Source organism: Perna viridis, chromosome 7 (genome assembly GCF_037379345.1).
Source record: "Perna viridis isolate PV_CMFRI_1.1 ecotype Kerala chromosome 7, ASM3737934v1, whole genome shotgun sequence".
Classification (NCBI taxonomy): domain Eukaryota; kingdom Metazoa; phylum Mollusca; class Bivalvia; order Mytilida; family Mytilidae; genus Perna; species Perna viridis.
Genome location: NC_142451.1, coordinates 29,019,536 through 29,042,055, shown reverse-complemented (window position 1 = coordinate 29,042,055; position 22,520 = coordinate 29,019,536). Strand labels below are relative to the sequence as shown.

General features: G+C 31.9%; 1 protein-coding gene across 1 annotated transcript in view; it reads right to left on the bottom strand.

Moving 5' to 3' along the window:
- The window catches only part of LOC148612168 (potassium channel subfamily T member 2-like), a 94,238-nt gene extending 77,595 nt beyond the window's left edge, over positions 1-16,643 (bottom strand). The window contains exons 1-3 of the mRNA XM_088593365.1: positions 16,074-16,643; positions 11,518-11,597; positions 10,650-10,740 (exon numbers count right to left, since the gene is read on the bottom strand). Of these exons, the coding sequence (XP_088449491.1) occupies positions 10,650-10,740; positions 11,518-11,597; positions 16,074-16,210 (308 nt within the window). The 5' untranslated portion in view covers positions 16,211-16,643. The remainder of the gene's footprint in view (positions 1-10,649; positions 10,741-11,517; positions 11,598-16,073) is intronic.
- Positions 16,644-22,520: the final 5,877 nt, after the last annotated feature.

Sequence of the window (22,520 nt, the reverse complement as noted above, 5' to 3'; positions counted from 1 at the left end):
AGGCTATGGTACATGTATTAGCACTTAGTTCTAGGTTTATAGACAAATTAATTGATTAAATATGAAAATTAATTATTCTTCAGGGTATTCAAACTATGAAAATGGATGATAAAGTATGGATAAATTAGACAGTAACCAGTGTATAAAAAAAAAAGTGCTTTCCAGAAAATACAGCATTTATTGTTGCTATTATGCTTTACCTTATTTTTTTTATTTTCACCTTTGACTTGACAGTGAATAATCATAATGTCTGTTTGTTCTTGGTTTTATTTTTAACTAGAACTACACATGTACTGAAAGCAAGCTCACAAAGAGACAACTCACTTCAAACTGAATTAAATATGGTCTCACTTATGGTACCACTTCCAGGTCAAATGGCCAACCCCTATATTGTAGCAACTAAAGAAAACACTGCACCTAGATCTATGCATTGTAAGAACATATCTGTGTGTTTGTTGGTCAAAACTAGTCAAAATAAGGCTTAGAATGTGTACTTCAAAACATGTGTAATGTACTACAATTTCTACAAAAGCATATGAATATTGTTTGGATGTGTGAGTAATTTGCCTCCGTGCTGTCAGTTAGCAGGAAAGGTAAAATTGTGGATTTTCAATATTATTTATTCAAGTCAAATTTGTGAACAATTTCAAAATATCATGATGATTTTTAAAGCCTTATTTTCCAAGCTTTGCAATGGTCTGCAACATTCAGATATCATTTATCCTGGGAATTCACAGTGAAACTTTGAAAGTTACTTTTTTAACACGTAAAGTAATGGGAATGTAAGAAGTGTTTAGTGAGATGTAACACCTTAAGTTGGATAATCTCCCTTTAGAGTTATCAGACAATAATTACATTCCTTCGTGCCCACCTGATGCAAAAATTTCCTGTAAAATTCCATTAAAATCTGTGGAGCAGTATAGAAGGAGTTCCCCATACAAGAAATGTGGAAAATGAACAACAGACAGACTGACAGTCAAGGTGATTTCTATATAACCCAAAGCTTTGTTTGTGGGGTATGGTTATAATCAAATTTTTGTCTGAGTTCTTAATTCCCAATTTTCCATCATCTTAGAAAAGGGAAATTCTGCTTAGGAAAATAAAAAAAATGGTGATATCTTTTTCTTGAAAAGTGACTATAAATGAAAATCATTTCAATAGAATAAGGAATACTAGAAAAAGCTGTTTGAATGCACAATATACTCTCTACTTTTCCATAAAAACTTGAAGTACAGAAAAAAAAAGCAGAGAATGCAGATTGTCAGAGAACCATTTCATTAGAATAATTGATTTGTTTATTATCAAAAATATGTTAGCAGTCCTAGAATATGTATTTTAACAATCATAGATAGGCAAAGAAAAAAAATGAGTGTGACTGTCCATCAGGGGTCAGAATCCACCAAATATAAATGATAAAGATCTCTTAAAAGCATTAATGACATCATATCATACAGGGTTTCTATTTGGTTGTTATATCCACTTCTTCGACAGCTAGGTATTTTGAAATATCACATCATGAAGGTATTGTCAATAAAATATGATTGGTTGAAGATGACGTTGTGGTGTTTTTTTTTGGTTGTTATCCTGAAACGATTAGTAACATCATAGATTTATGATCATTAAATTTCCATCAAGACAGATGCCAAATGTCAAGTGGCTTGAGATCCAATACTTTGTACTGGTACTAATTTTTTGCTTCTTTTGTGGATCACTAAGCGAAAGATATGTCTTGCAAATTTAATTTTTAACCTCTATCATTTTTAAAACTCCAAAATTATGTGAACTTTACAGAATCCACCAAATTAGCATTCATGAAAATTACATATGTCAACTGTCCGATGTAACTCTTACATATCAATTTATGTATAGGTAGTCTTTATAAAAATTAGAAGAGAGGTAATTCACGAATGTCAAAAACCCACAAGTTCATTTATATTTCTTATTCAAAGGCAGTAACAAACCACATAACCAGTTTTAGTTTGTCAATCTGTTGTTGCACTATAATGAGATAAATATATAAATTGTATACGAAATAAAGTATTTAGTAAGAGTTATCTTTCTTGATTTATTTGATTTACTTACGCAGGAGATTAGTGCATGGTTTTCCTCCAAAATACAGAGCTTTATAAAAACACAATACTATGAAAGTACATTGTACTTTATTATTATTAGTTTGTGGATTCTTGAATTCGTGGTTTTAAGGGTTTAAGTATAAACATCAATGGAAATCTTCTTTTTGTTGGAGACCAAGTTTCATGGTTTGACCTAACCATGAAAACCATGAAAGTTGGTACCCCACAAACAATAGTACTTTCACAATAGTTATATTAGAATATGATGTATGTTGTCTCAAAAAGTATTGCTGGTTCAATATTTTTCTCTGTACCTTAAATCATCAATACTGTAGGGAGTGTCTGAATTTTACATAGACTGGTACCTAGGTACTTGTGTACCTGTCCTATAATCATACATAAGATTTTAGCTAATAGCGAATATGGTTCAAATTTTTTAAGAAATGCCAGCACTGTTATGTAAGAGTTAAAAGTAATAATGCAATGACTGCATTGTTTCTATGACTATTGAACACCTTGTGCTTCAAAATAATTGAGTTAGCAGCCCAGAAAATTGGTTCCAAAAAAAAAAAACAGAAACCAGAAGAATTATTGTGTAAATTAAGTTTTCTAGGAACAATCAATACATCAAAATCAAGTCAAATCTTTATCTAGTTACCAAGCTACTTCCAAATACAGACAACAAGTGCTAGCTTCTTATACAATTTCTGAATAACGAAGTTGTCTTCGGAAATTAAAAAAATATATAGCTCAGAAGAACAATTGCCATCAATTCCTATCTTAATTTGATCTACAGAGATTGGATATAATGAAAAAGACTTAATTTCTAGTTAATGAAATCACAAATTAAACTTTCTAGATTGAATAATATATCTGTCTGTGGTCACAGGGCAATGAAAATGATGCTGAGAGAATCACATAAACAGTTAGATTTATTTGACAACAGGAGATAAGTCTAAAGATAGACTGTTTGGGTAGGCAAAATATATCACTATATAATGGAGAAATAGGTCAAATGGCAAGCAGCTAGACACTCAAGGTTGTAGATAGGTAAACAGCAGACCTATAATCACTTCCCAATTAAGTAGTAGTCTTTGTAAGAATCATGCATTCTGTAATATGTGATACTCTCCAAAAAAGGCTACACATTTTTATTTTTGTTATTAATTTGCTTTATACATGTAGGTCTATATGATGAATGTATAGTTATTCATTCCAGTCAGTCTGGATAAGAGGATAGATCATCCATATTGAAAATCCAACAGTTTCTATTTTACTTACGTGTCATTTACAGAATTACATACATATGACCCTACTGGCGGTAGTTCAATTCTACCAGAATTAGAACCTTCCTACTGTTCTACTGTTGAAACAGAAAATCTACCTCTATCCGAACATTATACCGTAAACAAATTTTTGACGCCATTTTTTTCGTTTACTGACGAAAAAAAAATGAAAGGAATGAATAATGAGACATTTCCAGTTGATCTCAGGTAGACAGGTGAACATGTTAATTAGGATCATGAACAGTAATTTTGAGCTTTAGTGGTTATCAATGAGACATAATTTAAAAGGTGTGATGATTATATAACAACAGGAGATGATTGACAATTATCCCAACTTTTAGTGGCACACCCTTAAATAATTAAACGATTAATTACCCACGACTAGGACTCATTGTGTAAATATTGATACAGGACATTAGATCTTTTGATGGTTATGGAAGTACTGACCATGCATCCACTGAAAATTATTTTTTTATCCAAGTCAATGGAGGAATTATGTGAATTTGTTTTGTTTTGGAACACTCTCATCAACTGTCAGAATGCCAAAACGCAATATTTCATCTTCAGCAACTCCTGCCAAGAAAGCAAAGTACTATTCCAAATTAAATGCTCATTGGAAGTCAAAGTTAAAGTGGTGCCAAGCCAGTAACGACTATTTGAAATGAAATCATTTTTATGCATATTTATGCATAAGTAGCTACTGAAATAACAATTTTTAAATGAAAATGATTTAATTAATAGTAGCTATATATAGTAATGATGACACTTTTAAATAGAAAGTTACTTATGTTTATGCTGTTCTTGTTATGTAAATATCGTCATTAATGAATAAAATCATTAAAATGTTAAAGTGTTAATCCATCAACAGGGTCATTCCAACTATTCCAATAGAGTATTCAGCATTTTTTCTCATGGATACAGACTTAATGGAAGGTTTTCCATAAGTTTCACACATATTTGACTTGTTACGCTGCCAGAAAAAAACTCCGATAAAAAACCTCCAGTTTTCAAACCAATTCTCCCACTGAAAAATGACAAATCTCCAATTATGAAGGAATGCCTTTATCACATGTATGGAATTACCTTCCTTAATTTTGAATAAGGACAAAGGTTGCATGAAAAGCCACATGTTAATTTCTGTTTACTACAATATTTTAAACAAAATATAAAGAATAAAAATATGTAGGCTTTCAAACCAAATTCTTACTTGGAGTGATACTTAACTACATATCACTCCATGAGTGTGGCAAAGGTGTAAAGCTTTAAAATATTGAATATACCCTCTGTGTAGGTAAATTAAAGAAAAGGGTCACATGACTAAAAGGTCAAGGTTGAATTGAGATACGACAAGGTAAGGATCAATAAAAATGGTTACTGGTATGTTAGACAGTTCCCAGGCCACAACTTGGAAAGGAAATACTTTTATTCAGAATATATCTCTTTCATCATTGCCAAAAATATTACTCACATGGTTGTTATTGCAAAAAATCACACTGGTGACAAAGTATCACAGAGGAAATGATGAGGGTATTATTTCTGACTATAGGTAAAAAAAGAAGATGATTTATTGGCAACTTTATTGTTTTTCTATTGTTTTCCCTTTCTGATGCAATTATTTTGTATTTTTTACAGAAAATATAGAAATTTTGACCAAAACCTCCCACAAATCTTACATCTTTTTACATGGGAGATGTTTTATTTTTCATTGTTTTTGTGTAAATATGTCTCAGAACCTATTGGACTGTACAATTAGTTTATGTAGCATTAATGCTTTGTACCTAATATCATTTGTAATCATACTCTCTCCCATTGAAACACCGTAACTAATCTCATCAAGCAAGACAGGAGCATATTGGATGATTATGACCTTTCTATAGTGAAAGGGTTGATAAAGTAAGCAATGAACGCATACATATTTCTCATGCCATAAACATACACAACTCAATGCCAATGGTTTTCATGAAGCAGAAAATTGAACCCAGTGATTGGTAAAAAATTGAACTGTAGACAATATGGCTGCCACTTTAAGTGTATGATGTGACTCTAATTTAACACAGAAATGCTAATATTCAACAAGCATTCAGGAAGACTTTCGAGTTATCTCATTATTTTTCTGCATCTCTTGCTCCGATTTCCATAATTTAAGCTTCATTGCTAATCTAGTATCAGACTATTCACAGAACTGTAAAAGCCAAAGTTGTTGAATTATTTATGCTGTTCTCATCTGAATTTACATATAACTTTGTGTTGATTGGGGAAAAGATGACATAAAATATAAAAGATTGTCCATTGCCAGACATTTAGGAATTAGTATTAAGTAAATGTGTATATGCAGTATTTTTCTATCATGATAAATACAATAACGTAACCAAAAGGAGTCTTGTGAATTCTTTGTTTAATTTCCCTGAAGAGCAATTGTATGGAAAAATCTGATAACGACATTTCCTTCTAAACCAAAAATTTTCCAACATTTTTGTAGGACTCTTTAGAATTTTGGTTCAGGGAATTCAGGCTTTTATCTAAGCAAACACAGAATGATCAAAAGAGATTATCTTCAGCTTTACTTTAATACATGTACCACAAAAGTCAGCCATGATGGCCTGTTCTTTAACCAAGATTAAAATTTATCAAGGTTTTAATCTTATTTTTTTCTTTCAATAAAATGAAATCATATCATGGGATTAACACATTAACTCCTTCTCTCTGATATTTGCTAATGGAATTTCCTGGAGTAGATTAATAGGTCATAAAGTTCTCAAGAAAATCAAAGACTTAAGTCCTCAAAATTGCTATTCGTCAAATATTCTGTGTCACTGATTTTGGCTATAACCTTGGTTCCCTTGATTACTCTTTCAACATCTGAAATGGCACGAATGCTCTAAAATCAGTTGACTTTTCCTAAAAACTGGTTTCCCTAGATATGTTTTCACACTCTTTCATAACAATGATGTCCTGAACGTTTTCAATTACCCGGAACCGGATTAAACAACTAGTGATGGCTATACATAGATATTAGGGCCCTGATAACATACATGACCTATATATAGTCAATTATAAGGAGCCCCTGTGTTTGAATCGAAAACTGGGTACTATTACATAAATTCATTGCTAACAGATCATTTCATCTTTTAATGTAAACTTCCCGTTTTCATACAAGCAAAAAAAAAAAAATACACACAGACATGTGTATGATATTTTTTTTAAAAGAGGTACGTTGTAGCCATCTTTGGATTGCTTATAATATCGACAAGGGAACCAGATCAGGAACCAGATTAAACAACTGGCAATGAATATTCATAGATATCGGGGCCTATATAGTCTTGTAACGAGCCCTGTGCCTGAATCGGGAACTGGGTAATGTTCAGTGCTAACCAATCATTTCATGTAAACTTTCTGTTCTCATACAAGCAAAAAATGCATGTGGAACACACATGTATTATATTATAAAAGAGATACATTTTATTTCACATGAATCTAGAATTAGGACGCTATGGTGGTAAACACGGCACAGATCTGCAGCATAATGTGGAGTACAAATATATAATTATGCAAATCATATGCAAATAAAAAGTACTGAAATTACTAGTGCAAGACGTTGCTAACAATATCAACTACTTAAATTTAAGATTTCTTTCTGCACTTTAGTTATAAATCAAAGATGTACTTTGCTTTCATGATACCTTCTTATACTACCAGAGCAGTGAGAAGGTGGCCAAATCTGCATTAGAGAAACACTATAAGAGCAGTAAGAAGGTGGCTATATCTAAATTAGTGAAATACTACAAGAGCAGTGAGAAGGTGGCCAAATCTAAATTGAGAAATACTACAAGAGCAGTGAGAAGGTGGCCAAATCTAAATTAGAGAAATACTACAAGAGCAGTGAGAAGGTGGCCAAATCTAAATTAGTGAAATACCAGTACTACAAGAGCAATGAGAAGGTGGCCAAATCTGAAGTAGAGAAATACTACAAGAGCAGTGAGAAGGTGGCCAAATCTAAATTAGTGAAATACCAGTACTACAAGAGCAATGAGAAGGTGGCCAAATCTAAATTAGTGAAATACTACAAGAGCAGTGAGAAGGTGGCCAAATCTAAATTAGAGAAATACTACAAGAGCAGTGAGAAGGTGGCCAAATCTAAATTAGTGAAATACCAGTACTACAAGAGCAATGAGAAGGTGGCCAAATCTGAATTAGAGAAATACTACAAGAGCAGCGAGAAGGTGGCCAAATCTGAATTAGAGAAATGCAATAGTACACATCTAACAATGTGAAAAGCTACATTTAACATAACAACTGAAAAAGAAACGTAGAAAGTGTAAATAATTCAAGTGCTATATCCCGTAAGAAACATGTAAAATTGAAAAATATTGGATCATGCACAGAAAAAAACACACAAATTTGACAATGTGGACACATAGACACAGTTCATGGTCTACTGAAGACTAGTTGACAATTCGTTCTTCATAGAAGTGTGAGAGGATGTACAAAACCAAGTTAAAAATTATAACAGAACCATTGGGAGTTATTTCTCATTAGCAGTGAAATTGCAATGAATTTCATATCCTGTGAAAGTACCAATTTTCTTGGGTCAGGGAAGATACACAAGTTTGTGGACTCTTAAATTCGTGGTTTCAAAGTATTCAGTGTACACATCAATGGGAATCTCTTATTTGCTTTGGAACCAAATTTAATTGTTTGACCTACTTTTATGAAAACAACTGTGTGTTTTTCCCCACCATGATTCACCCACTGCCTGATTCTTACAGAGAATCACACATAAATCCTGTTTTTGCCATCAAAATGGCAAGTCTCCCCCATTCCATGAAATGTACAAAAAAATAAGGAAAACTCCATTGAGGTATCATTAAAGACCTGTTATCTTTAAAACACAAAAGACCATAGCAAGACTACACATACAATTCCATACTGTGCTAGCTACCAAGCTTCATGAGATTTGATTGAGTAGTTTCAGAGGAGTTGTGATGACAAGCTGCTTCAGTTGTACATTGCAAGAAAGTTATTAGTTCAAAGAGGCATAATTCCTTCAAAATTGAAAAGATCAATTTTTCTAGGTAATATGCACAACTGCATATGGTGATTTTGATTTAAATTTCTTACCAAACTTTGATTGAAATTCCAATGAAATAAGAGAAAAATTAATAAAACTCTTTGTTAATTGTTCAGTAAGCTACCTAAGTCATTTCATCAGGTAATGGTCATTCAATCAAGGTAAGTTTACTATATTCTTTGCTATAAAAAACCAACAGGTAAATCTCCACTTGATATAAGAACAAGATAATTAATTGGAAAGAGTGAATAACCAAAATATTATCACAAGTGCCGTAGAACAACACCTAGATTTAACCACCGCTGAACTTGTTCTATGCACAAATTAAATCATCAAGCATTCTTGGCACGAGTGATCATATTTTGGTTATTCACTCTTTCCAATTGTTTATTCTATTTATTATAAGATTTTCCTGATTTGTTGATGTCTTCAACATAAATTTTAAATTCTGTGATTGGCTGATTGATATCAAAGTATTGATGATTTTTGTGGGAGAATCTTTTTTTAAGTCCGAGAGTAAAATTACCAAATTAATTTCACAGTGGGAATTATCAAAATTTATTACACTGGGAACATTGGATAAAACACTGCTATCTATATAAGAATTACTGGTAAATATCAGTAGGTATAATACCCGACATTTACTGGGTAGCTAGAGGATATTTTTTATGAATGATGAATTCAGCCATTGGAGATCTTAAGAAGTAGTCTTTGTAAGAATCATGCAAAACCTGTAAAATGTGGTTGGGTTCAGTTTGATTAGGAAGGTGCTCAATTAACACAGGTTCAATAAATATTGAAACAGATATGAATGGACTTGATAAAATAAATTGCAGGGTTTTAACCTAAAAGTTTGGATTGGTAGGCCACAGTTTAAACTTTGGTATTCAATATGCATACCAGTAGTCCTTTACAATCACAGTATAAATTTGAGTAGACCACACCAAATTCATGGGGAGATTAGGGGAGTGAGCTCCTGCTAATTTCAAACTCTGCTGTATGGTTTACACAAGTTCCCATTTTTTGTTTTTTTCAGGGTTCAGTTCAGGCAGGTTTCACTGTACATGTACTCAGATTTCATTGTACATGTGCTCAGGTTTCACTGTTCATGTACTCAGTTTTCACTGTACATGTACTCAGTTTTGATACCTTTAGCATCAAAACAAAATGAGAAACTAGCATTGATCATGAACAAGTTTTCAACAGGAAAAGCATCAATAACTTTCAAACAAACTAATCAAGATGGCCCTCTGATACAGTTGATCAGATAAATACTCTTTGACATTATCAAAGGAGATCTGACAGCAGGCAAATTAACCTCAACTGATAGAAAAAGACTTTGATTAGGATAAATATGCCAGAAGTACATGTATACTGTCTACTGAACATTGCATGTCAATAGAGGTAAAATGCTTCCAATTAATTACTGTCAAGTAGGTTATCTTTTATTGAAGATTAGTGTCAATTTTTCATCATTTACCAGAATCTACCATGCATATAGCACTATCAGTAGTTGTGAGTCTCAAGCCCTGGCGCCACAATGTTAAAAAATACTTGAAGTAATAGAATATTCTTAGCTTCCATGGTAACTCCAATCAAAGTTTTTGAAATTGATGACATCACAAACAGTTAAGTCTTTTCTCAGACTTAAGTAATTTTCCAAGTTTTGTGGCATTGGGACCAGATATGAAGATTTTGTGCCAAATAAAACATACAAAAATTTTATCATACTACATGTACTCAATATAGCTGTCCATTCATGTTCACCAAATATGGCAAATGTTGAGTGTGTCTTCAAAGAACTACAACCCATAAAACTTTCAAATACATGTACCAAGAATCTGTCACATTTTAATGATCAAACCTTGCCCAGTCTATTTTAAACAAACTTAACAGTTGTAAATAGCAAGCTGAGAGAGGTGACTGCTGTGCAAAGCCCATTAATGGCAATATTAAGAACATTGATTATAAATGACAAGAATTTTCAACCATTCATCCTTGGAGTCAAACTTAAATCATGTTGAAAATCCAAAAACTGACCCAAAGATTTAGAGACTGAACATAACACGATATTCAAATATCATATGATATTTAATCATCACAATACCAAAATAGCATATGCAGACAAAAAAAAAGCTTTGTCTATTCCATGGGTTTTTCTACACCATGAATCCCTTTACCATGGGCTGAATTTTATATTGACAGATACATAAATATTCTTACCAGATTTCCACTGGTTCAAAGCCAACTCTGACCAGATACAACACACAGGACAATAACTTGATAAGAAGGTTGAATATTCTAATCCGTAAACCTGAGAAAAAGAAGTAAAAACTAAAATTACTGATGGTATAAAATGTATACTGTTATCATATTAATATTTGTGGATTATGTCAAATGAACATATTGGTGGATATTATTTTTTGCAGTTCTAAAAAATGAATAATGTAACATAGTGTTAAATATCAATTTAATGGGTACAATTTTCCATGCTTTTCTGTTCACCACGAAAAAAAAGCAAAATTGAGACAAAAAAAAATGTACAACGTGTAAATTAAGAGGCATAAAACATCTATTGTCTGTAGTTTTAAGGTTTTGCTCAAGTAGTTATTAAAAACAGCTGGCTAACACACCACATGCTTTTCCCACATAACTTTAGTCTACATTATAATTCCATCAATAGAACTGTTTTCAAGTTATTGACTAGAAAACAAAATTTAGTATGACAGATGGACATGTTAAAACTATATATGTTGCAATAAAGTTACATGATAACAAAAGCAATTCACCATCAACTGTTACATTCTATTTATGGTAAACCATGCAGAAACTTTACTTTGTTTTAAGTTCTAAGGTCAGATTGTCATGAAATTTGATACACAAATGTACATCATGTTTTCTGTAATAAAAATATCGAAGTAGATTTAAGAATAATTGCAACAGTGCTGTTCAATTTTTAGAAATGACATCTTTTATAGCCAGTTATCATTTCTCAGTGAAACTGTGTATAAGGGGCTCTGGGCAAAACTTTTCATGGAATTATATTTCAGCATTTTATTTCAAAGAAATATTAGATAGAATATATACTTACTAGATCTTTGGTTTTTAATGAAGTAAAGCTGTAACCGTTCCTTGAGTGACTTTTCATTGGTAAAGAACTCAACTCTAACTCTGTAATAAACAAATACAAAGCCTTATAGAAAACTCCGGGTGCTGATCCAAGGACTGGCATGTCAGGCGTACGCCCCTCTAAATTTGTAAGAAAAAAATTTTTCACAACAAGTTTCACCCTATAATATTTGTTTGCCTTGCTTTTGCATGGCATTTGATTCAATTAACACCCTCCTCCCCCAAACTTAAATCCTGGATCCGCCCCTGAACTCTCTTTTACGACCAAACAATCAGATACCTACTAACTGTGCAAAATGTAAGCTGCTTCTTATACTGCATAGCAGGTAATTTCCACAGGTGCTAATTTTGGCATATTTTGATGGTCTGCCTAAAAATGTCAAAATAAGGTTTGCAAAATATTTACTTTGTTCACCACTTAGAATCTGCCAAAATTAAAACCCCAAAATTTTTTGTCTATCCTTTGCCTCAAAATAACAAAAGTTTACACTGACCAATATAACCTGCCATATAGTATTTCAAACAGTTTGCATCTCTCTGTTTACATAAAATTGTCCAGAAGTTCTTTGTTTTATAATTTGTAACTATTTATATTGGGGTGATCACCAATATCTCAGCTGCAACAGTAGGGCAAATCCAAACTCGACAGATCTTTGATTTAAGACCATGATTAAGTATTTGACACAACACTGGTCTCTAACATCCTGTAAATGATGTTATATATTTTTCAGTATAATTTTAATTAGTCCAAAGTCTGCAATTTAGTCAAAAATCAGTTCGGCAGAATTAACATGTGCCTTTTCTGATCTATTACTGTGAGATATGCTCAAAGCCAAACATTCAATTGGTAAACCTTGCAGATTCTGCTACTCTCCATACAAATAATTAAGGATCAAGCCACCTGAGTATTTCCAAGTGGCTAAACATAAGCTTATTATCCGCAATCAGACTGGAAAAAAATCTGGAAAACTGTTTGTCGCAAAACAAATGAATGGCAGAGGGATGAAGGGACTGAAAGAAGGAATGACAGAGGTATGAAAGGACTAAAAGAAGGAATGACAGAGGGATGATGGGACGGAAAGAAGAAATGACAGAGGGATGAAGAGACCGAAAGAAGGACTGAAAGAGAGATGAAGGGACCAAAAGAAGGAATGACAAAATGTATGGCTGGGGCAATATTTTTTTTTTACACTCAACAATTTTATTTGGTATTAAATACAAAGTCTGAGTTTTGAAAATCACAATATCTATATTGTGCATGTATCTGTAATTTTCAAAATATAAGTTATTGATATCTACCTTCATATATTGCACAACAATTTCAAAAGAAACAGGTTACTGCAGACAGATATATTTACTTAACCATATGGCTGGTAATTTTCATGAAAGAGAGCTAAAATTCATGTTTTCTTCCATATTGAGGTATTAATTTACAATTTTGTTTTTAAAAAACCTGCCTTACAATTGAGAATGCAAATGCTGAGACCACTAAGACTTAAATTATGATTTTTTTTCTATTGCCACAAACCAAATTTGGTAAGTATTTAATGAACTGAAAAGAAACAGAAATATTAATTCCTTACAAAAATTTGACTACTTTAAGAATATGGAATTCAAAAATAAAGGTATAGATAAATTTATACAAAAAAAATCTTGTTGGCCATGTTTAAACCAGTGCTCGACTTTCCTTTTGACTATCCTTTTTGACTATTGTCTAGATTTATCAGTTCAGCAATTTTGTTATTTTCCTTAATTCATTCACATTTACCCTGAATGTGATTAAGACAGATTGTATAATATTTAATTTCCTGATATGTTTCAAAGGAAATGTTGCAAGACTACAGCACATTTCTTTCATTCCTCCTTGTTTTTCTTAAATTTACTTGTATTTACCTCAAGATGCCATGCTAATGAGGTTCATATTGCAAATACTGTTACAATGCACCAGCAAATGTCATTCAGTACTTCACAGTGAGGTTTCAGTAAGCTAGATACTAATCACTTGGAATATATATTACTTGCATTTAAGCAAAATTTCCTAGTTAAAAAAAAATGAGCCACTACCGTACATACATGCAATACCCACAATTAATCTGAATAATCATTTTTTTTATTCTGCAAAGGGAAATAACCACTTAACATATTGAAAATGGTAAAACTATTATTTGATCTGAAGTCAATGTAAAAAGGACCAATCAAGTACACCTTGATTATTCTATGTGACATTTTTTAAAAATTTATTTACCCTTAATATATTTGCAACAGACAGACAGACAGACAAACCAGACATAAGCTTAATGCCCCTGCTGTGTCATAGTGAGCAATTCTTTCAGTATTGTACAAATCTATTGTAAAATCATTGATATTTTTAAAAAGTCAGTACATGCCATTCATTTTTTATTGTCAAAAAAGAATGTGACTATAAAACAACAACTTCTGATCATCAATGAAATAACACTAGATGTTTCCATGACAATGTCAACATTGAAAGGTCAAGCATATGGATGATAAGTTAAACTTCCTGGAAACACCACTCATTCACTACAGATCACATATCAAACAATATGCCTGCATGTCTATATTGACATCGAATCAAAAACAATGTATAGGATTTAAAATAAATAGAGCCAGTTTGACATAATAGGTATTGGCAATAGACTGTTCATAAAATCATTGTGTATCACATGCTATCAATTCTCATAACATAACATGCAAAATCCAAGAATCTTTTATCTTTTTCTCAAATATTAAAATGTCTAGTACTGAAAACCTGCTTAAGGCTTACGGTTATAGCATTTTTATAGATCTCGAGTTTCAAAGCATGGTTCACAATACAAAAGCATCATAAAAAGTGTCAGAGAAATGTATCAACATACAATCTAAGAACTCCTTAACATTTCCTTTAATTTTTTTATTTACTTTTAATGTCAAACTAAATCAGGAAGCTTTAAAAACATGGATGTCCGTCACATCAGATACAGTAAAACATGTCTTAACTAAACCATGAATAAACCAAAAACCTTTCTAAACCAGACATTTTCTTCAGTCCCTTTGTACCAGTTTATAAATTTATTTTGAATCTTTTTGTTAACCAAACATTTATATAACAGAAGAAATTCTACAGTTCAATAGGATTTCAGGTTTGATAGGTTTTACTGCATTACAAAATATAGAGCATTAAATAAGTAGACCAAGAATAAGGTAGACAACTCTTACAAATCATTTGAACATTTGTATTCACTGTCCATATAAAATTCAGACTCTGCCCATGGTAAAGAGATTCATGGTGTAGAAAAACCCATGGAATAGACAAAGCTTTTTTTGTCTACATATGATATATTCTTATGTGCCCTTTCTGTATTTAGATCTGTACTTTCAAGAAAACTGCACTTTAAGGAGGTAGACCTGGGGTAAGGGATACAACTCTTATAAATCATTGGAACGTTTGTATTCAACATTTTATATCAATTTCATGTAAGCATCAAAGTAACTTGGACTGATTTCATTCTGTTTCAAATGGAAGCTTGATATGCTTTGGTGAAATTGAATATGATACTAACATATCACTTATTCCAAGAGTTATGTCCCTTACCCTAGGTCTACCTCCTTAAGGCACAAGAATTAAATTATTGTACAGTGTTACTGAACGTGAGCTAATAGTAATTTTTCAGGTTGCTTAACTAGCAGCAGTTGTATATGGATTTTAAAGATGGAAAATTACTTGCCTTTATTTTAGCATTTTTTAATACATTGCAAAATTACAGCAATCATTAGAACCTTATGCATGTTTCAAGCTAAACACTTCTTTATAAATTGTATCAATACAAATCATGGATAATAAAAATACAATTTCTTTAACTAAGATTTATAAGCCATCCTGGATAGTCTGAGAAACCAGAACAAAACAGGAAATGACAAAGCAAACACCGTAAACTAGAAATTACCAATACCTCCATTAAGATTTTGTATTGTGCAATCGTTGACCAATTATTGCATACTTGTGAAATACTCAATGAAAGAAACCACGGCCTTGGTAAAAATTTAGTCCTCAAAGTTGTGAAATAAGAGAATGGAGATCAGTGTAATGAAAAAGCCTTTAAATACCATGAAATTAAAGTTGTCAAATGTTAATGTCTACAGGCATAAAGCAAAATAAACAGGAAACGAAGAAGAAACAAATGCAGCTACTGACATGAGTCACCAAGAAGTCCCATCAAAAACAATTCACATTTGGGCAATATCATTCGATTCAACTAAGTATAAAATCAAACCATATCAAAGTCATACCAGTCTGAATACAACTTCTGTAAACATTTGTGAAAAGTAAATTTTTTATAAATTTTGTCCCCAAAAAAACTATGTTAAAATTTCTGGTCGTAAAATTTAACATAACCTCAATCAAGCATAGATTTAAGAGAATTATAAAACTTTTTAATGAAAAAAAATTCTGTCACTAATAAATACAAATCTATTTCAATACAATTTTTCCTGTTTATAAATTCTAAAATATTTACTTACTTAGGAGGAGGAGGTATATTATCCGAAGTAGCTGACAATTTTAACACCCCACTATTTCGATGTGGTGACCGTCGCCTCCGATTGTTCATATTTGAGTGATCATTTGAGTGTTTATGGTAGATCCATGGATTTGACATTATATAATGACACCAGAAATTAGATTACGAAATGACACCGCTATCCAGCACAATGCTAATAGATAAATGTTCCTTGCAATATAAACGTACTTCCCCATTGCTAATTGTCTTTAAATACCTTCCTATCAGTCATAAAGGTAAATATTAATTAAATGCTTAATTAATATTTCATTTTCGTGGAGATGTCCTGGTCCTGCATCTCTATCATCTCTTTCATAAACTCACAGCACATTTGTTGAAATAGATATTGTTTAAAATATAAATTACAGAAAATATCAATAACTACAATAACTCCAGACCTTGCAAAAGACTATTCTACTAATCTTCCTTAATCCCGTCTATAACTCGTTAACGACACAAAAAAACTGTAAAATCAATAGGATATGAAATCAAATGGAAAAACAAAACAACAGGTAAAAACAGAAAAAAAGATAATAATGAAAAAACATTTTCCACGGAATGATCACCCTCTCAGTGCGGCATCTATTGACTTTTAACTGCTGTTGTATCACGTTTTCTATCATTATAACATGATAGATCAATACAAAATGATCAGTTATGAATGAGATTTCATAAAGTCCTCTGTAAATTGATACATGAAGAATACAAAGAGGATCAACAACTTCTCAAATGTCAAGATGGGGAGGGAAGTTAGAAGTATAGGATAGCCACATTACATAAAGAATGCTAGTTTTGCTTCAGTGATGCAGCCAGAAGTTTAAAGACCCAGTTTTTTAAAGAAATATAGTCCTTAATGCACATTCTTTAAGATAAAATCTGATGGGTTTATCCAATGTCTATGTTGGGACCTTTCAGAGCTTACTTGAAGATGTGTTTACACTTATTAAAGACCTCTTGGTGATCTCTATAAGTATTTACTATTTTTATAAGGGTTAAAGATAGTGCTATTATTGTGTTTCACCACATCTGAATCCTTTTCTCATAGTTTTATCGGTAAAGGATGCCATTTTCAAATGATTTTCTATTCTTTGAACTCTGTTTTCACAAATAGAGATATTCAACCCCTTTTTGCATTCCAAAGAACTAAGTCATTTTTAGCATTACACAACATTAAATTTTGCATATTTAGTACTTGATGTTACCACTTCAAATCCAATCCACTGGAATTGTAGTGACTGATTATTATCTATCTATCTATCTATTGATCGATCTATCTATCAATCGATCTATCTATCGATCGATCTATCTATCTATGATCAATCTATCTACCGATCTATTGATTGATCGATAGATAGATAGATAGATAGATAATAATCAGTTACTACAATTGCCGAGTGAAGGTAGGCTAAAAAATTTAACTGTTATTAATAGAGAAAATCACAATTTCATACTAAAACTACTAGTATACATTTTTGTCCAGTACTAGAAGTTTGGAAGTATGTGTAAAAGCAAGAGTATAATTTTTGTTTCTGTTTTTAGCAGGGAGGATGACCCTCTGACCCATCTGAATCCACCAATGGACAACTACTAAGTATTTCTTTATTCTGAGTCCTCCCACAAAAATAGATAAACCTGCAAGGACATTGCACTCACAGTAAAAAACACACATTTATGTACTGGGACAAAAATACACCTACAATGTACAAATACAGTATCGAAGACAAACTTGTGCGTTTTATCATCTGACCTTGAATATTCATTGATACAATAATAAGCCAAGCCTAGCAATTACATAGCTATTTTCCTATTGAATCGGTAACCCTTTCTTCTGAATTACACATTCTGATCAGCAATTTGTCTTGATTACTAGAATAAATTCTCCAAGATCAGATATACCAATGGCAAGGATAATTATATCTTATAATGCTTCCTTATCCTTAAACACAATAGAATTATGATAAAAAATAATACATAAACGTATAATGATCATCTAGAGACAAACATATGCTCTCTGGTCTTTCATCTAGATTTAATTTTAGAAAGTACAGTCAAAATCTGTTATAGCAACTACTTGAACTCAACAATAACCTGTTTTAAATGTCAGTCTCTGTCAGAATCAGACAGTTGGTGAAATACTATATGTGTCATACACTCACCATTTTAAAAGTGTAATTTGACTATTTGCAACACCAGAATCAAGGAAAAAAGACTAGATTTTCTATATCATTTTGGTATATTTAGTTATACTTTTATTGAAAGGCACTGAAATTGAACATTTCAAGGGAAGATAACTCTGTCAAAAACCTCATTTTTCTAATATTCTATTGAAAAGCTTCTGCGCAAATCAATAGGTACAGAGATTAAATAATGGTATTTACAAATAGAGAAATCATCATTGAGTGAATTTTTTTGTGAAATTGTAGGGGTTTTGACATGCACGTTTCATGCACGTTTCTAATTCAAGAACTTTGTGATGACTTCAATCTTGTAGCAACATAACCCTGTTCCAGAAGCCTAATTGCAAGAAAGCTACCACAATACAAAAGTCTGCATAGTATAAAATTGCAATACAGGCGTGGATCCAAGGACTGGCGTACCGGGTGTACGCCCCCCCTAAATCGGTAAGAAAAAAAAGTTTCACCACAAATTTCACCCCATCACATTTTTTGCCTTGCTTTGCACGGCATTTGATTCAATTAACGCCCACCCCTCCCACCCCCCCTCCCAACTCAAATCCTGGATCCACCCCTGCAATAGTTATTGTGAGTAAAACAGTCAACTTAGGTTGATAGAATGGGTCTTCCACTGATTGAACATCAACTGATTACCCAGTATTAGAAAGTTCAAATCTCCTTACATTATCAATTGTTTAGTTAACCTTAGCCAGTTACTACTAAGGGGTTTTTAACGTCCTTGACTACCCTTTTGTGTCTCAGACTAGCGAAAGTAATTGCCATTCAATCTAATAAAGACAACTATATTAAATGATTTTTAAAATACTGGCCAAAAATTGCAAAAAGAAAATCACTTTTTTTTTATTTCAAGGGCAATAACTCATGGTAATCAAGCATTGTACAAAAATGTTCAATTCTGTATCATTAGAAAACTCATTAACAATGGCTACAATACCGCAGTCTTTGCTTCATTTATTGCAGGTTCAGAAACACAAAAGTTAATTGGACAATGAAAACTTCTACCTTGTCTAGATATAACTTTTAATTGACCACACCTTTTCTTAAATAATACTGTATGTATCACTTGCTTTGAAAAAGAGAAAAAAAGCTATCATTAGACAATTTCTTCAATGTACCCTTTGTTAACTTACTTTTAGACTCACAGAGTAATACAAAGAACTGACTAGATATGACCCTTACCTTGGGTCAAGTTCTCTTCTTTCAAGTAAAAACTATGGCTTAAGTCGAGTAATTGACCAGGAAATTCTTAATATAAATGAAAGCATGATAAAAATTAGCTGACCATTATGAAATTGAAATAATAGTTATAGGCTACCTTTTATATTAAATGCTACTTCACATAATCACATAAAATGTTGCCAAACTGTTAGAATGGGAACTTATTCTTTCTATCCACCAATTAGCACTTTAGTATCAGTCCCTGTAAGAATAAGGTAGTGGGTGAAAAATGGTATGAAATCACAGTGTGATTTGATTATTTGTACTATAAGAATCAAGAAATAAAGACAAGATTTTCCATATCATTTTGGTAAAATGAATTAATAATTTTATTCAAATGCACTGCAAATAACAGTTAAGAGCAGATAACTCTAATAAAAACCTTCACAATTTTATAACATTTTCTGAAAAAGAAAATAAGGGAACTAGGATTTAAACATATCTGAGCATATCCAGTGAGATCAAATAAGTCATTTCAAATTAAGAAAATTTCCTTAAATGAGAGTATATATTCAATTCCGTGTTTTTCATACACATTTTTCAGTTTTTCTTATTTTGCCTGATTCTTACATAGACTTGTGGTGTAATTGTCTACTTAAAAGAAACCTCTTAATAAATAGTAATAATGAGCTTCACTCTATTTACACTACTGTAGACATTAGTTTATACATGGAAGTGTAATATCTAGACATCTAGATATTATACTTCCATGTACCTACACATCTAGATATTATACTTCCATGTATCTAGACATCTAGATATTATACTTCCATGTATCTAGACGTCTAGATATTATACTTCAATGGTTTATATTTCTCCACTCTCCAAATTGAAGTCACTATGTTCCACCACCATGATTCCACCAACAGTTACCACTAAAGCAAAAACTGACATAAAGTTGCAATATTTGATAATTTTCAATTATTTCTTTCTAAACATAACTTAAATGTAATTTTAAAACTATAAGACACCAACCATTTTATTAGCAAGGGGGCCAGGGATCTTTTTGAAAAAAATTGTTCCAAATTTTGAAAAAGAATTTGTCATTACTCATCCATTGAAAAAAAATAAAAATAACTCTCTATTTTTTCCATTACTTAACAAGGACAATTTTAAAATAAAAATATTGATTTTGGTTTATTCTGAAACAAAGATAAAAATTTTGCACTTGTATGAAAGAAAATTTCTTTTTACCAAGCACCCCCACCCCCATTTCAGGATAAAAATGGTATGAGCCAAAAATTCATTTACTATGTCATGGTATGTAAAAACAATCAACCATTTGCAGAAATTTACTGAAACCGTGAGTGCCCCTTGTTTGGTGGATGCACTAGGTCTCCACTCACATCATCAAAAATTGTAGAAAATTGCAAAAGTAGAACTCTGTATTTTTTACGCAGAAATCTATTAAAAGGAAACCCCAAAACTCATTCATATGTAAATAAAAAATTCCAGATGTACAAAAGCATTCTCTAGTAAAGAATGTGTGCAAGTTTCATCAAAGTCCATTCAGCATTTCAGAGTTGCAGATTAGAAGACCCAAATAACCAAAAGGTCATGCAGATGGAAATGCAAAAATTGGTGTATAATGGTATAACCAATGAAGAATGCACATGTGAGCAACTTTCAATGACTTCCTTTTAATGGTTCAAGAAGAGTTAAAGATAAAATAGGGGACAGATGGACAAATGGCAGAAAGGATTGACAAACAAATGAACAAGCTAAGGTGATTAAAAATGCATATGACTTTTTTAACCACTGGGCGATGATCAAGTTCCTGTGAGAGTTTTCCCACAATTTTACATTTCTAAGTTTTCTACAGATTTCATGGGAGGAACAGATTCTCCTCCAATATCTCAGGATTACAGGATTTCTCCACTCTCCATAGTAAAATTTTAGATTTAATCCACTCGCTGTAGCTCATGGGTTCAAATATTAAAATTTCACTATTGAAAGTGGGAAAATCTTGTAATTCCATTTTACTTTTTAATCTGAGGGTGTAAGGATCATATTTCCAATTTAAATTTGAAAACAAATCATGTCTTTGCATCCTTACTGCAACATTGTGTAAATTTAAGCTTATCAAACTGCTCAACAAACCAAGAAGTTATAAAAAGTTTTTATGCAGGCATAATAAAAAAAAAAAGACAAACATAAGAAACCCATTTAACAATAGAATTAAAAGCTTTTCTCACACTGAACAAATACAATTTCCTCTTGTCTTCCAGTAGAGGATATATCTGCACTTTGTAGCATGTGTTATGTTTGCATGGTTTACATTATGGAGAACAACAGTTTATGAAACAGAATATTATGCTCTAGCAGAATGGAGTGAATTTCTGACAAATTTCATTAAATTCTTGGCATGAATGTTCTTTGGTTAATGAAATGTATTGGCAATGTGGTACATGTTTGTTTGTAAAAACATCAATTTATCTGTTACACAAATGTCTTTATTGAATGCATAGAACAAGGCATTGTTTAGAATTTGCAACCATTGCTTTCATAACACATTCAAAGTCAGGGTTTTCTTAATACATTGTTTTTCTTAATCCATACCAAATACTGTAAAAGATTCAGGGATGAGGGTGCTGGGAGGGGGGTTGTTCCAGGCATTGCATTCTTATAAACTTCTTGCAAAATCTGGACAAAAATGAGCATATAATAGCCTGGAACCTCCTTTTAACTGGAATCCTTCTGGACTCTCTCCCCCTTTCCAGAATCCCTAGATCTGACCCTGAAATAGGTATAAATTTCATGACTTAACAGTTTGGGTTGAATCACACAACTTAAATTCACCAAGACTCTGAATTTAAAGAATAGCATGCAGTGTAATTATGTCAAAATCATGAATACAAAACAAGGTAAATCAAAACTGCACAAAAAATAGAAACATAGTGAAGTAGAATTTTTTAAGGGTGGGGTGGGTATCTTAAAATTTTTAATCCATGCTGGTTATCATCCCTGCATTGAAATAAAATTCAATGTGTAAAAAC